This window comes from Brachyhypopomus gauderio, chromosome 5 (assembly GCF_052324685.1).
Source record: "Brachyhypopomus gauderio isolate BG-103 chromosome 5, BGAUD_0.2, whole genome shotgun sequence".
Taxonomy (NCBI): Eukaryota; Metazoa; Chordata; class Actinopteri; order Gymnotiformes; family Hypopomidae; genus Brachyhypopomus; species Brachyhypopomus gauderio.
Window position 1 is genome coordinate 31112371 of NC_135215.1, and position 16318 is coordinate 31128688.

Here is a 16318-nt window from a genome sequence, read left to right on the forward strand (position 1 = left end):
AATCATCCGTGAAATTGCACCGAGCCGACTCTGCTGAGCGCGTCTGAAGAACGGGCCGTGTTCGGAGCACAAGCCACGTACTAGCTGAGGTAGTAGTTTGTGCTGTTGGTTGGGATGTGAGATTGCCCGCTATGGAGGTGACTGCGCAAGCTACTGCCTTGCTAGTGCTGGTGATCCACTTCACCTACTGGATCGGGACCCACTCGCGTGTCCTGGACCTGGAATACGGATGCATCCATGTCTCGTGAATTTCATGCAGATTGCATGTAGATCGATGTAAATCTGTGGGTGTAGATTATTGCATTCTGTCCGAACAGTTATTGATGGATGTCTCAACTTTTTCTCAAAACGGGAGACTAGGGCGGTTCGGCGGTCTCGTTTAATAATGCAGACGTCTTAATGTCAAACCAACGAGGCTACCTCAAGTCTGTAATAGATTTTGGTTTTTTTTTTCCCTCGGAGGGGCTGTTACCACCATCTGTATCCTGACCAGTCTAGAGATGTGGCCAGACGTTTTCTGTCCCATTATCTCGGCTTAGTTTTGGACGTCGGCACAGTTGCAGGTGAATCATTTATGATTAGATGTCTATTCTTAGTTGGCTTGGGATTTGAATGGCATCATCGTACCTGCCCTCCTAAACGGCGAGTCTGCAATCACCCCCCCTTACGGAACACCAGATTAAAGCAAACGAGGCCTAAGTGTATATTACTGTGTGAATGTCAACCTGTGCTCCTAAGTGATGACTTTAATGTACAGTTTTGTTTGGTATACCATGATCACACTCAATCGGTCTGCAGCTGATTTGGTTTATTCTGTATAATCTTGAAACCCACAGTCAAGGTTATAACTGGTGGGAACTAAATCCTGACCACGGATACTTAGTCTCTAGTACTGAGCTCAAGTCTCTTGGTGTGTTGTTGGGTAAAGAAGTCAAAAGCAACTAAGCAAGTCATTTAAAGTTGTCTTACACCTTGATGTTAGTCTAAAATATGACAATGAGAACATTTATCATTTTGAATAAAATATTTTAACATATTGAAGGTTGAATAGATAAGTGGCCACATATCTCAAGTGACCGTTATCTACAAGGGAATTTCTCAGGGCCCCTCCCGTAGACCTCTTCTCCACCGAGCATGTGGGTGACCTTGAGACTCCGTCCTCCCACACATGCTCAAGTGTGTTCAGGCACCGTGTGTGTGGTAGTAGAGCCAAGTCCTGTGCACACCCACCGTAATCTCTTGCCAAATGAGTCTTGTTTTAGTCACACTCGGGTTGTGCTGACCAGATGGCCGCTCTCTTGGGACTGTGGAGGTGGTGCCGGGCAGATCACGAGGCAGAACACCGAGCTCTCCCACACACACACACACACACACACCTTTCTTCCAAATAAGTGACAATACCAATACTTCATCTTCCACTTCAACTGATTTTTAATACTGGAGTAGTGGAGTGGGAAAGTTTCCCATATAGCTCTACCAGGCTAGTTGACCATTTATGTTTCTTTGTTGTGTGCAGCATTTTTATAGGCCAAGGAAACTTTCTATAGAACTACATTGGTTTGTTTGTCTTGCACAAATAGTCCTGCACCCTCATGAAAAGTAAACATTTTTTTTTTAATAGTGGATTTTTTCTGGGTGGAAATCTAACCACAGGTGCAAGTCACCAATGAAGCATAATTGTTAATTGTCTAACATTTATAATTTTATCATGTAGTTTTAATGGATATATATTTTTTACTATAGCATCCTTGTTGGAAATGCACAATTACATCTGTTTTAGTACTCACCATAGTCTTTATAGCAAATAGAGAAATAACACTAACAGAAGATGGAACAATATGGAAAAAAAAAAACAATAAAATGAAATCACAATAAGGCCAGTTATTGTATTTTTTTTATATCACTGTACTGATTTTCAGATTTAGCATAATACATGTACATCAGTAAACTGACATAAATTGTGTTTTTAGCTAGTGAAATTTCCTTGATTCAAGACCACAGTTCCTACCCCGTGAATCCAAAAGTGCTCTTCAGGTTTGTGCTGTTGGAACACACTGTAAAATGGATCCTCAGATGAGGTTATGTGGGGGACGGTGAACGCCATGGAAAGAGAGATGAAGTTTTTCAAATGCAACTCAATGTATTTACATTATTTCCCATATGCTAACTCTAAATTCACTTTCATTTCCATTCACAGAATGGAGCAAAAGAAAAAAAAAGACAATCACCTGTGTTAAGAGGATAAACAGAAGGCAAGAGGAAGACTTCAGCACAGCCAGGCTGTTAACAGTAGCTTTAAAACAATATCAACAGGAAACCAAGAGCAGTAACTAGTATTGTTGAATACTGATATTCTGAGTCCTGCAGTTTGTCAAAGTTTTAAAGTACAGCAATGAATCTACCATGAACCCTAGTCAGGAGTCAGAACATAGCTCTTGTGATTTCTCTATATTTTTAAAACTGTTGAACATTACAGGGCCTGCAAGAGCCATGGTGAAGACTTAATCAGCCATCCCACTATTGTCCTGTGCTCCCCCTCTTTCCATTGGTCACCTTGGCTGTGGCTGTTTGTTTCCAAACATCAGGGGAATGATGTAAACAGATATGTCATCTCCAGAACCCGGCCTGTCGTTTGCTATCCTCCAGCCACGGTCATTCAGCACCCCTCTAGCCCTCATTACCAGGTCCTGGGCTGCCATGGTATACCTAGACAACCAGAGTGCAGAAACTGCTGAGGAATCTGTTAGACAGTAGAGAGGTGTCCTTTGGCACGTTTCAGGTTGCTTTTAATTACTTTAAAGTCATTTTTATCCTCAAGGAGGGCAATAGCAACAATGTATTGTCCAATGCTGGATCCATTTAACCAGGCTGTTAACAGTAACAATTGTAGACGGTCAAGATGTTTCTCGTGAACTGATTTGAGGCTATAGACACGTGTGGTAACCGATTCATTTATTCACAGGAACACTTGTAAATGCTTCTCTAAGGGCAACACTTTTAAACTGCTCAAAGACACCGCCATCAAGCATTGAACAGCCTATCAGTACAAACTGGTTATTTGATTTTGTCATTTGCTCTAGCACTATTTCCCATATAAGAACTTGCCTGTGATGGTCGTCAGGGTCACAGTTTCCAAGGAAACTAGTGACTGCCTCAGCCACTTCAAGGTTGGAGAGAACATCCCATAAGCCATCTGTAGCTAAAACCATGACCTCATCAGCTCCATACTCAAACTGCTCCAAGTTGAACACCTTCACCTGGAGACAACAATGCAAATGCTTTATGTAAATCAATTACAAATACTGTGCGACTGTTTAAAAACCAACCAAACCACCTCATGATTCGTAGCTGCGAACCGCCGTGGGTAAGCAGGTTATCATGGAGCATGCACAGATGATCAGAATCCTACAATCACACATTTACAGACCCGCCTATGCAGAGTTGGAAAAGAATTCTGAAATTGCCCAGTTTTTTTTTTTATCATGATGAAAACTAAACTATAGGACTATAGAGCTTTGTTGATAATTAAAATTACACAAGTAATTTTACAAGTATTTGTAAAGTACCTTAAAATTACACAGACATCAGTGTAAAATACCTTAAGCCTTCCAGTGACCACCTTTGAATTTTCCTTTAGTTACATTAATGTAAATGGAAATTAACTGTTAAGACAAACTTTGTATATGTATGGTGTAGCTAGAAGAGAATTATAAAGCAAACACAGAATCCAAATTCCCTGGAGCTTCACCTTACTGTCACTAGCCATGCGTCTGCAAACCACTGTGGATTTTATACTCTTGTTGCTAAAGGATTTGCTAGAGGAATAAGTTTGTTTATTGTCATTCTACAACATATCTGACCAAAATAAATATCAAAGTCGACTTAGCAAATCTTGAGTTTGCTCAACAATTTGTTTATGTAAACAAATGTCCTGCCCCACTACATTAACGGCCAGCTTGGTGTTTACTACACTGCACTGACTGGTCATGTCATTAGGTAGGCTTAATCTTATAGGTGCATTTTGATATCATATGTTGACATGTACTATTCCTGAGAACCCCCCCTGTTCTGTTCATTATTTGACATTTCTAATAATGTGGTCTTTCTAATGAAGTAGCTACTGAACTTATTGTACATTTCACAAGTCAAGAAGCTTCCCGAGAATAAGCAGTGTGAGATGCCCCAACATTAGAAACCGAGAAGCTTCTAGTCTTGCTCGTCTTCGTGTGGCTGAACTGTGGCTGAACCCAGTTGTGAATTAAAGATCAAGGAGGCTTCAGAAGATTTCACAGCCAGTGCAGACAAGAGCACAGAGAGCCTGGCACGCTATTAGTGCCCAAAGAAGAGGCGTGTAGAGTTCAGGTAGAGTGCTACTTGAAAGAGCATGCTAGAAGACGGTATCAAGGCCTTTCCGCTCAAAATGACTGAAATGTTAACAAGGGGCTACCAAGGTCTTTCCATGCAAAATGATTGAAATGTTAATAAGAAAATAGTAACGACACCCTGACGGCCAACTTGTGTTCTCTACATTTGGTTGCACAAGAGCAAAGCAGACCTCCCATTTACATTACATTAAACCCGATTCAGACCATCCTTTTACATTACATTAAACCCGATTCAGACCATCCTTTTACATTACATTAAACCCGATTCAGACCATCCTTTTACATTACATTAAACCTGATTCAGACCATCCTTTTACATTACATTAAACCTGATTCAGACCATCCATTTACATTACATTAAACCTGATTCAGACCATCCTTTTACATTACATTAAACCTGATTCAGACCATCCTTTTACATTACATTAAACCTGATTCAAACATTCCATTTACATACAATGAACCTGATTCAGACCTTCCATTTACATTACATTAAACCTGATTCAGACCATCCTTTTACATTACATTAAATATGATTCAGACTTTAGCCATGGCAGTCACATATGGTATATGTTATATGGTAAATGTCAAGAATCATCTTACCTCTGGACAGGAGGAGAGAAAAGGTTTAATAGAAATGTCTGTGCCATGAACCTTTAGATCATGATCACCGAACCCTCTGGTAACGCCAATGGTGGCCATCACCCGGGCCTGCAACCAAAGAGCTCGTCATTCACAACTCAATCCGGAATAACATACAAATTTGCTTAAATAGCTCTGACAGGCATTTCTCGCTCCTTCAGTGAGCATGTGTTTTCAAGCCCCCTTATCCACACATTCCTTTCCTTAGAGTACTCACACTTGTGCATTCTCCAAAATCTCATATTATTCTCAGCAATGTGGTTTCTGATTTTCAGATACTTATGGTTTCCATTAGAGAGAGTAAAGAGAGCACTGCAACCTAAATAAGAAATGATGGAAGACAACAGAGGCACTAAAGAGAGAGATAAGTAATCTATATAGAAAGCACATGTTTTATGTGTATTGTGCACTTGGAACTTGTAAATCTGCACAGATCTACAACTAGCTTCTTCTAGTATAATTCATACCGTAGCCATTCTTATAAACATTATATAACTGGTCATAGATCAGAGTAAATAATCGAAACTTTCCAAGACACAGATGAAAAGCATTCTTTTCTCAAGTGACTTTTGAAGGCCTCCAACATTCCCCTAATGAACTTGCCATCAGATTCAACAAGCCCTTTTACACCTCATGCTCTTTGTAGTTGTCATTCTATTTGTGACAAGCTGTAAGTCTGAATGGTGCGTCTCTAGTAATACAGGTAGCATTCTCAACCATAGTTCCTTCTGCTCGTCAGTAGCTGCTCTCAGCACGCAGCAGCCGAGTCTCAGGCAGCTGCAGCGCTGAAGAATGCCCTGTGTTATCAGAGCCTTCAGCTCTGTCTTACCGCAAAGGACAGATTAATAATTCTGTCAGCAGTGAGCTTCCACCCACCTTCTTCCCCTCTCCAAAGACCAGAGGGAATTTTAGGTCATCCTCCTGCACAGTTTTGTATGCCCTGCACACAGAAGAATGAAGTTTGTTAAGTTTTGTTTTGCATCATGTGCACCTACCTCCACCTAAATTTGGTACGCTCGATGCTTACCTTCTTTTGAGAGTATCATTTACACTTTTTTAACTGCAACTATAACTTTCATAATTTATTTTAGAATTTCAGAATCTTGTTGTCTTATTGAATTCTACTATAAACATGGCACTGATGGTCCTACATATGCTGAAGTGAATGTTATTAATGCCGCTGCATTCAACATGCATTCCACATTCACTCTTCACAGTTTTTTGTTTGGTCGTTTTAATGAAAGGTTCTGCACTACAGTTTCGATCACAGGGCTCCTACAGAGCATCGTTACAAAGCAATATCAAGAGTGTTGCTAGGAACTAAATTATTCAAACAAAATTAGACAGTATGGCTGAAATCTGGCTGCTCCCGTGGCTACTTGATGATGTGGTTTCTGACCAAATAGATCGGCCTGTGGTTCAAATGCCTCTGAATGTGAAATATTCTCTTTCAGCCACTTCAGCAGACTGGGACCCAGGTACACTCGGGTGTAATTGTACAAGGATGAACACACACACACACACACACTTTTCACACGTCCACCTATCATTCAGGACAATACTTTATCTACACAACTAATCCCACCATCACATGTCCCTGGCGTGAGAGAGTGAAAAATGAGATGAGAGGATGACTGCAGGCATTCTTCAAGAGTCTGAGCTCCGTTACATCCCAGAGGCAAAGAATATCACACACAAGAGAGCGTGCACATGCACACACACAAGAGAGCGTGCACATACACACAGTCCCACATACACACACAAGAGAGAGTGCACATACACACAGTCCCACATACACACACAAGAGAGTGCACATGCACACAGTCCCACATACACACAAGAGAGAGTGCACATACACACAGTCCCACATACACACACAAGAGTGTGCACATGCACACAGTCACACATACACACAAAGCAAATTCCATAATCTACTGAATATAATAAACAAATGACAATTATTTCCTAAAGACAGATTATATTAACTGTAAGCCAATGTGAAGCTCTTAATGTTGTTGTTTTAAATGGCACTTTCTTGCAGATTTTGTAAGTAAAATATATTATTTCATTTATTTTTAAAGCAATTCACACCATAAATGCTCAACACCTATCCCTATTATTTGCCTGAACGTGACCCATGACCTACCATCATGCTCCACCTACTTTACCAAGTGGGCTGCAGGAGCCCGTAGCTCACAGACTTGTCATCAATTCGGTGTAGAGATTTGCTGTAGTCATGGTTTCATATTACTTCCACTTATGTCTAAACGGTTACACTGAACTCAGAAAGATGATCTGATTTTGTACCCTTCCCCAGATTTTCTCATATTAAACTGTGTGGCCTGTCAAAGAAATATGTAGTAATATATTGCAGAATTTCCCCAAGCAAATTTAAGTTTACGGTTAGACATGCTATAAAAATTACTACATGTATTTGTCTTTTTATGAGATTTGGAAGGGGAAAAATTCATATTATTTTATATTACTTTTTGTTATTTACGTTATATATATTAAATTATATTTAATATTTCAAATCAGAGAAAACAAAATAAAGCATTATTATAAAAAGAAAAACTACATTCTAAAAACTTTTACTTTTCTTTTTTTACTTTATCTGACAGAATTCTCCCATCCCTTAAATTCTTTTAAATTTCACTCTCATTGTCCAGTGCAGATAACGACTTCATATCTACAGAGGGGTTATGCAGTATATGAATGTATGTTTATTAAATTACACTAGTAACTAGAGAAGCAATATAAATGCATGACATTCATTGGTATAAAGAGACACAAGTGTAAAACAGCGGGTGAGGTGCGTGATGATTACCTACCAGCCGTTCATGCTGTGGTCCCTGTACAGAATCTTCTTCCCCACTTCCTTCTTGTAGACCGTTCTTGGGAACTCTAAGTGTGTGAATTCATTCCCTAACAAGTGGGGCTGCATAAAAGCCTTGAAGAAAAGCAGAAAAGGATATTTTACTAGGCATAGCTAGTTCAGAGGTTAGTCTTTATAAGTTAAATCCATCCATCCATCTATCTATACACTACACCAAGGACATCATTGTAAGAAAGTGGAGTATGACTTTAAACAGTCTAACAGTCAAGCTTCAAAACGATTTTCAATAATGCCTGCAGGAATTAAATAAATTGGATTTTTCAACACTTTTTTCCTGTTTGCATAAATAAACATTGTGGATTTTGTTGGTGAAGGACTGTAAATGCATTAGACTACAGTGAACAATACAAAAAGAGCAGACATGCCCAAAATCGCACGTTGGCGAAGGTTTACCTGCTGGTTCTTCATAATTAGCAAAAGATGACAGTGGTCTATAGTAGCAAATTATATATTTGTGTGCAATTATAATTAATGTTAGTATTCATCCATATCGGTTGAATTATTTACTTTATTCAGATTTTTTTTCCACATAGTTAATATAATTTTTTTATTAATTAATTGTTTCTAAATTCAATAACTCCAAGCAGAAAAACAAGTAATTTTTGTTTACATTGACGGAGATAACACACACAAAACAACACAAAATGCAAAAGCAAATTATATTTTATATTTCTTTCATTTCTTCACACAAAACATCAAATCTAAGTGAAACATTATGAGCCTGTGTTTTCATTTTTCTGAAAACTGACATTTGCACTCATAAATATCTAAAGGCAACACAATGCAATGCTCAACACAAGCCATTTTCAGCACAAAATACCCCTGAGGAAAACTTTGCATATTTTAGAACTAATTTTGAGCTAGTTGGTCTTGAGTACTACTGAATACTTTCTTTCACAGTGACCTCAAGGAATCACTTGACCTCAAGGAATCACTTAAAGAAGTTTGCATGCGACTGCGTTTTAAGAAGAAATTCTGTCTGTGTCTTTGTCCTCACCAAACACTGAAGTCTCTGTCTCTCTGACTCTGGAGTGAAGGCACTTGACATGGGGATGATCTCACCACCGTGCAAGATGATGGCCCTGAGAGAAGCAGCATAACACACATGTGCTTTGCGGTGCGATTCAAAGGAAGTTTGTGTTTGTGCAAATCTATGCTGTCTTGGAGTACATGGCTGTCTGTGTGCTTAGAGGCAGTTTCTAACGCAATAGTAAAAGTGGAAGTTTTACATTTCAGATATAGCTTTGATACTCCAAGCTACTGTCCTCATACTACTGAACTGTAAGAGTACACTAGTTCAAGCTCTTGCCATTAGAAGAAACAGATCAGTACAGGGAGCGTGGGGGGGGGGGGGGGGGGGTGTGTGCATCTTTTTTCACATACACATTGTCATCCTCTCTCAGTAAAACTGTTCACTCACAACTCCTAACAGCAACAATGAGTTTACACAGTGTCACACAGGAAGGCCCTTACCTGCTGTCACCTGCGTTGGCCACATAAAGCGTCCCCAGTAAATAGACCACAGCTAATGCGGTGCAGCCTCCCGAGATATCATAGACATTCATCTCTCTGCCAATATGCTTGTCCTGAAGGGACACATTCCCAAACAAGTAACAATACTTATAAAGGTGCATTAGAAACTGAACTCTTTGCAAAACACCATCTATTATCTTTTATGTACCAAACAGTCAAGAAGAGAGACCTGCAAACAATTTGTACTGCCTGCCACCTAGTGGTGATATGTGAATAACCAATAGTTACCATTAAAGGAAAGATTTTCACACACTAATTCATTTATGCATTATTTACCATTAACATTTTGATAATAATAATAATAATAAAATAAGACTAAAAAGGAATTATAATTATTCTTATGATTATTATTATTTTGATTATTATTATTGTTGTTGTTGTACAATTCATTATTTTTATAGCCTCTAATTGAACGTCCATGTCTGATATTTTTTGCGGGTCTAGATTCTAGTAGAATTTACAAAGTTTATTTTTTAAATCCTGTGCACATTCCGATCCAATTACAAATTCTACCGTCCTCAACGTACAACTCACCATCTCTTTGAACGCGTTCTCAATTGCCCCGATCACCAGACTCTCCTGCTTGACCTTCTTCTCCATGAAGAAGCGTGGTGCCACTGTGTTGGGAGAGCCTGGTGCCCCCGCTGCCCCACGCAGCGATGCCACTCTGGACAGAGCCCGCTGAGAGGAGCCCCCGGAGGGGTGCGGGTGGAGGCTGTTCTCCTCACCCAGGCATGTGGGAGGCTGGAGGGAGGGTTTCTGGAGGATCTCCAGCACACTCTGGAGTTGCTCCTCGATGTGAAGGTGGAGGAGCTTGGAGGCAAACACGGCAGCGCCTGAACCAGCGTGTCCGTCGAACAAGGCCCAGTAGTGAAAGAACAACTCCTCCTCTTCCTGCTTGAGATGCACAGAAATACAAACATAAACAGACACAATAGTACAAGCCTCCATGCATGGATGCATGAGTACAAACATAAGCAACAGATTGCTAATCTCACCAAACTTTTTTATTAGATTAATATGAAATATTCTTTATTATTCTGTGAATTTTTTATATATTTTAAGGTTAAAGTGTATCGTGGCAATTCCCTTAATAAAAGCAAATCACTGAACGATTCACTCTTTAATGCCTACACTCTTTATGCCATATCCCCTCCTCCACATTTCACCCTCATCCATAAAAACATGAAGCCTTGCATGCATCCACCCAAATGCTTTTAACTCAACAGTCCACCGAAAGAGAAGATACGTCAAACATAATGGCGCATAATAAATGAGATAAGGTGTAACAGTGAAGAAGTCGCATCGGCTAATGCTCTCACAGTGATCTCCGGAGGTGCGAGAGTTCCCTCCCTGGCTTCCAGAGCATCTCTGCTGGGTAGGGAAGATCGCCTCCTGGTGGTGGGAATGTAGCTGGGGCTGGAGGGGTCTGCAGGCCGTCTCCTCAGCTCCACCACCTCGCAGCACGCCTGGTCCTCGTTCAGAGCACTCTTACCAGCATTAATCACCCTGGAGGACCAAAGGACACAAAACAGTTATGTGCATTGACCGTGGAATTTGTGCCGACATCGAGGCTTTCTGTCGATGAGCAAAATGAAAGGTGATTTTGACCGTTCCCTCGGTCGTGCCTCATGTAAGCAGAAATGTTCGAAATATGATACTGTTGTGCTGCTCCTGACAGGATCTCTATACACCTCAACTAACTTCTTTCTTTCTTTCATCTTTCTACTATAAATAAGCTTATGTAAACATACATATTTTATCGTCTTTCAATTAAAACATATCAGAATTTAAATGTTTTTTTATTTATTATAAGGTGTTAGAGTTGATATGTTTTTTATTTCATAGAGAAATACTCTCTACACTCCTAATATCCCTAATAGTTCCTAATATGCGCATTATGCTTACTTGATGACACTCAGGGATCCATTTGCACATGCAGTTTTAACATGCTATATGTGTAACAGCTTTCTTGCATAATTCACTGGTTCTGTCTTTTTTCATAGGAAAAATATTGCACAAGCTAAAGATCAATTCTGCCCTTAGATGAGCTGATCTATGGCAGTTTGTATATAGATTGATACTGGGCCACTGCACACAGATACGCCTTGTTCAGAAAGTGCTGGATGGGTTAAATAAATTGTGCTAATGAAAGGAAAATACAGAATTAGAGGGTCATGCACCTCTCAGATTCTTTCCAGCAGCATGCAGCATTTGCCTATACCCAACTGTTATTGAGAATGACAAGGACTAAAGCGATGAGGGGATTTAAGTTTTTAGAGGAAACTAATAAATAACATCTAACTGTGATGATCAACAATCACGTTGTCTTACAGGACAACTGCAAACAGACACATTTGTGAAAGCAAAAATGGAATCTAATATCTGAGAAACATGTTAGCTATACAAAGACTTTTCCTTTGCCATCACACACACAGTTCACACATGTAAACATCCGTAAAACAATGTTTAAGCTTAGCTGCACAGGAACTGAAAACTCGGCAATTCCTGTTCTTGAGCCACAACGTTGAACTACACATCCCACTCACTTCAGCAAGATTGGTCAATCATCAGCTTCAACATTACATTAGGACACAGGGCCCTTGGAGACACTAAAGAACGTTGCCCAGAGGCTGTCTGATACCTTCACTCTACAATCTCACTCTATTATTTGCAGGTCAGATCACAAGGCTGATGGGACACAGACCTTTCCTGGGCTCCACAGAGGAAGCTGGGGCCAGATAGGGGAGATTGCATTACACACATTAATGATGGAATCCTTATTTAATAAATGTTTATTTGTTTCTCTTTATGGAGTGTGATTGGCAGAGCTACAAGGCACATCTGGTGCCTGTAGTGGACCCATTCAGCTGCATGACTGAGGCATTTAGTGATAGTGATCTTTGACAGGGAAGTTGCAGTTGTTTGCAAGTACTATCAGTGTAAAAAAGGCCTGATTGTTTCCATGTTTGTGTAAAATAGGGGTGTGCACAAATGATCTTCAGATTGCTTTATTTGTCTACTGAACAGCATGAACTTTACATTCTGCTAAAATTGTAGCCAGATTAACCAGATTGTACATTCTGGTTAATCAGTATAGTAACACCAACTTGCACTTTTTAACAGAACACCACTTCAACTGCAAAAGTCACAAAGAATGTTATATGCATTTACGATTGAAGGTAACATTGCTTTACCCGATGTGCAAGTGTCAACTGATTTATTGATTATATATAAATGGCTCCATTAGGGCAACATCACATTGCCATAGTTTGAAGCTGGTATTGTAGTGTGAATTTATGTGAAGGAAGCAAACATTAACACTTGAACATCAAGTCAGTCATTTTATTGATCACCCACTAATGGCTCTATTAGAGCAACACCACTTTGCCAAAGTCTGAAGCTGGTATTGTAGTACACAGCCTGCTTTCTCCCCAAGAGGGGTTTGCTGGAGAACAGCTTCCCAGAGTAGCTAATAGCCAAGCACACTCCTCTATTGACTCCTATACTAATGATGCAGGCTCTAAAGTCTCCACCCAGCACACTGGTTCATGGCGTAGTGGTGCAGTGACAACCTGGGTAAAGGTGACACGGACCAGCACTGCGCACCTGGCCAGATTTCCTCTAACCACTAACACACCCACGTTTACGGTCAAAACTAGCTAGGTCACTACTGAAAAATAATAATGATTTAATCAATACATTTACGCGTTTAGTCACGCGATAGATAAGCGGGTACCGAAGATAAGCGGGTACCGAACCGACGTTATCGAGGGCTCGTAAAAACGAAGGCGAACGAGCAAACCTGCGTTTTGCAATATTTTAATAACCCGTTCAGCCCAATTCCCCTCACCTTGACCCATAAATTCGTCGGTACTGATCGCATATTTGTCCTCACTAGAGGACCTGTCGCGTACATAAACCTGGAGTAAACGAGACCAGACTTACTCCGCGTACCCGGTGGACCACGGCAGCCGGTTCGACTCCTTCACGATGAGAATGGGTCGCGCGACGTGGTCGGCGGAACACTCCACCTCGTCCGGGGACAGACCGAGGAAGTCCGGTCTCGAGTAACGGAACCTCGGCGGTAAATCTGGGCCGCTCTGGTGTTCCCCGTTGGCACCAGAAGCCATGATGCCGCCGATGATGTTAGAGACGGCGGACCTCATCCGTGTGAACATGATGGCGACACCGGAGCCCAAACAAACGCGTTATTTATCACGACCCGAGTGCTTCCCGACGGTAAACGGACCGTGTTTGCCCGTCAACTTCATTCGGTTCTTGCAGCGAGGGGAACACGGAACTGAACTCCCGTTGGATGCCGTCATGTGACAGACCTGAGTAAAGCGGAGTATTGGGTCACACTCCCACTGAGGGTCTACTGTACCTGGCAGCACACACACGAGGTCAGGTTCACTCCTCGTGTTATCAATCTGAGTGATGTTATTAATCTGTGCTGTCTGTTTTCGTGTGGTGCTGTAGGTCTGTAAGATGCAGCTCCTGTCTCACTTTCAATTTCAGTACTCTGTTACCATATCAGACGCTGCTTGAACATCTAACACTATATTGTTTTCATGAAAATGCATTAAACACATTAATAAATAAGAATGAATCAAGCTGGTAAAACGTTAAAATACATTTATATGCAATAATTCATAATTTTGGGGTGGAGATTTACTCAGATGTTCTACATAAGATTCTGTGTAACCTTTTACCAGAATGGAGTGGTTAAAAAGGTTAGGTTAGGTTAGGTTAGGTTAGGTTAGGTTAGGGTTAGTGCTGGATGTGAACAATCTGCATTAATTTTAATGACTTCTCTTTCATTCTTCTGGTGTAGTGGCAACGAATGGGATTTCATAACCAATGATTTTAGAAGCAATAAACACCACCTACTCAAATAATGTTCTTTCATCTAAGACTGAATTGTCATACCAGACACATATTGAAAAGGTTGATGCACATTTCTCCACAGCTATCTTTTCAAAGAAGTGACTGTCCCAGCAAGACAGCAGTGTTGTACTCCAGCATCTTATTAGTCAGTGCAAGAGATGGTCACTCGTGTGAGCGACTCGGACTCGTCCAAGATAACTCGTGAACAATAAGAGTCAGTCCGTTATAAAGAGGCTGTGTACGAGTTATAGAAAGTTCTTCATGTGTCTTCATAAGGCACCTTAAAACACACCCGGATAGATTTGTTTAGTTTACGTTAGTCACCGTCATTACAGCTAGCACAGTAACCTAAATGAGAGTAGTAAACAAACACCAAAACAATCTAAAAAAAAAAAGTAATCTAATTAAAAAAATAGTAATAATAAAAAATCAAAATAAAAACCGAATGGTGGCTATGTGGTTGTAATGTTGGATACACCCATGCATTGTACAGTAGTATACCTTTCTCTTTTCATATAATACTCTGGAATGGAAAACCTTTTGTAATCTGAGTCCTTGACTTTTTAAAGCAGCAACCTTTTAAAAACTCTTAAGTAGTAGGCCAAAGTGCTGAATGCAGCCAGAGCAAGCCAAAGAGGACTGCCTGGCCTTTTGTGCCTTGCCTTAGGACTGCCTGGCATTTTGTGATGTTGGGTTTCTGAGATTAGCTTGCTCTGTGCTTTGACATTATCATGAAATGTGAGGTCTTTGTGCTACCTTGGAATGGACTGACTATGACAAAGAAAATGCCCTCCCTAGACACAGATGAAAGAAACCTGGTTCATAGCTGCTTAGTAGACTAGGCTGAGAGAATAAATGCTCTTGTAATTGGTTCTCAGCCTCAAGGGTTCACTTTCTTTACAGCAGAGTGCAGACATATAACTCAAAATATACTGTATCCACAAAGATAACACTAATTGTACAATGAATGGGGCATAGGACTAAATTATGTAAAAAATTAGGTTTTTCTTGAATAGTTGAAGAAGTGAAGGTCTAGGGAGCGAGATGCTTAGTCATGCTTCACAATTACTACAAGCGTAAGCTACATCCAATGAGAGATAGAAGGAGTGCAGAGTAAGGAGTGCAGAATAAGGAGTGTAAAGGAGTGAAGCTGAGAAGAAGCAAGCACTGGAAATATTTCCAGTAACACGAGTGAATTATTTAATGTGGTATTTTGATCCAAGATGACACTAACATTCTTGTGTACTGCAAGAGAGAGTAGTGTCATTAAATGATAAACTGAAATGATACAACAATCAACAGGACTTTAGTGTAGTGTAGCACTTTTAAGTAGTGATTGATAATGTGGGTGTGCATAGTTAGGTATCATCTGCATAACCATGGAAATCAATATTATAATGCTTCATAATATATCCCAGTACAAGGTGATACATGATTAAAAGAAAGGGGCCTAATACTGACCCCAGGGGGACACCGTACACAGCAGTTATTTTTATTAATGAATGACAATAAAGGTCGTCTATGTCTAAGTCTAAGTCTAGTTGAAAGGAAAGTATAATATCTAAATTTTGGCTTAGCCAAAATATTTCACAAAAGTGCACTATCAGAGAGGTGAAAATTAAGTGGATTCTTCCTTCTAAAAAATCAATCTAGGTAATTTATTATTATTATTTTGGTATGCAATCACATTTCACCCAAATAAAATGGTTTAAAGATTTATCTGGCAGTGAGTGAAGTCAAAATGTTTATGATTATATAAGTGAAACATTTTAAATTGTGAAATGATCATGATGTATTGGCCTACACGTTGTATCAAGCAGTTGTCCTGTGTGATGGAAAATGCACATAAGATGACAGATATAACATATATTGAACAGAACAATACATAATGTGTTAATACGCATACATGCTTGTACTCCCACTGCAAGCTTGTGTTAACTACCAGCAGACCCATTCCTAAAGATGTGGCAGG

The 16318-nt window shown here is 40.1% G+C and overlaps 1 protein-coding gene across 3 annotated transcripts; it reads right to left on the reverse strand.

The window, feature by feature from the left end:
• Positions 1 to 1876: 1876 nt before the first annotated feature.
• Positions 1877 to 13878, reverse strand: ppm1h (protein phosphatase, Mg2+/Mn2+ dependent, 1H). 3 transcript variants are annotated; one of them, XM_077007073.1, is made up of 10 exons: positions 13414 to 13878; positions 10779 to 10965; positions 9991 to 10353; positions 9397 to 9509; positions 8921 to 9005; positions 7859 to 7977; positions 5904 to 5967; positions 4989 to 5096; positions 3106 to 3257; positions 1877 to 2706 (listed from the first exon to the last, which is right to left on the reverse strand). In XM_077007073.1, exons 1-10 carry the CDS (start codon positions 13635 to 13637, stop codon positions 2550 to 2552), a joined length of 1572 nt encoding a protein of 523 aa, XP_076863188.1. In that variant the 5' UTR covers positions 13638 to 13878; the 3' UTR covers positions 1877 to 2549. The 3 variants fall into 3 exon arrangements, with proteins under 3 accessions (XP_076863188.1, XP_076863187.1, XP_076863186.1); XM_077007072.1 differs by having other exon boundaries at positions 9991 to 10350; positions 13405 to 13875; XM_077007071.1 differs by having other exon boundaries at positions 13405 to 13875.
• Positions 13879 to 16318: the final 2440 nt, after the last annotated feature.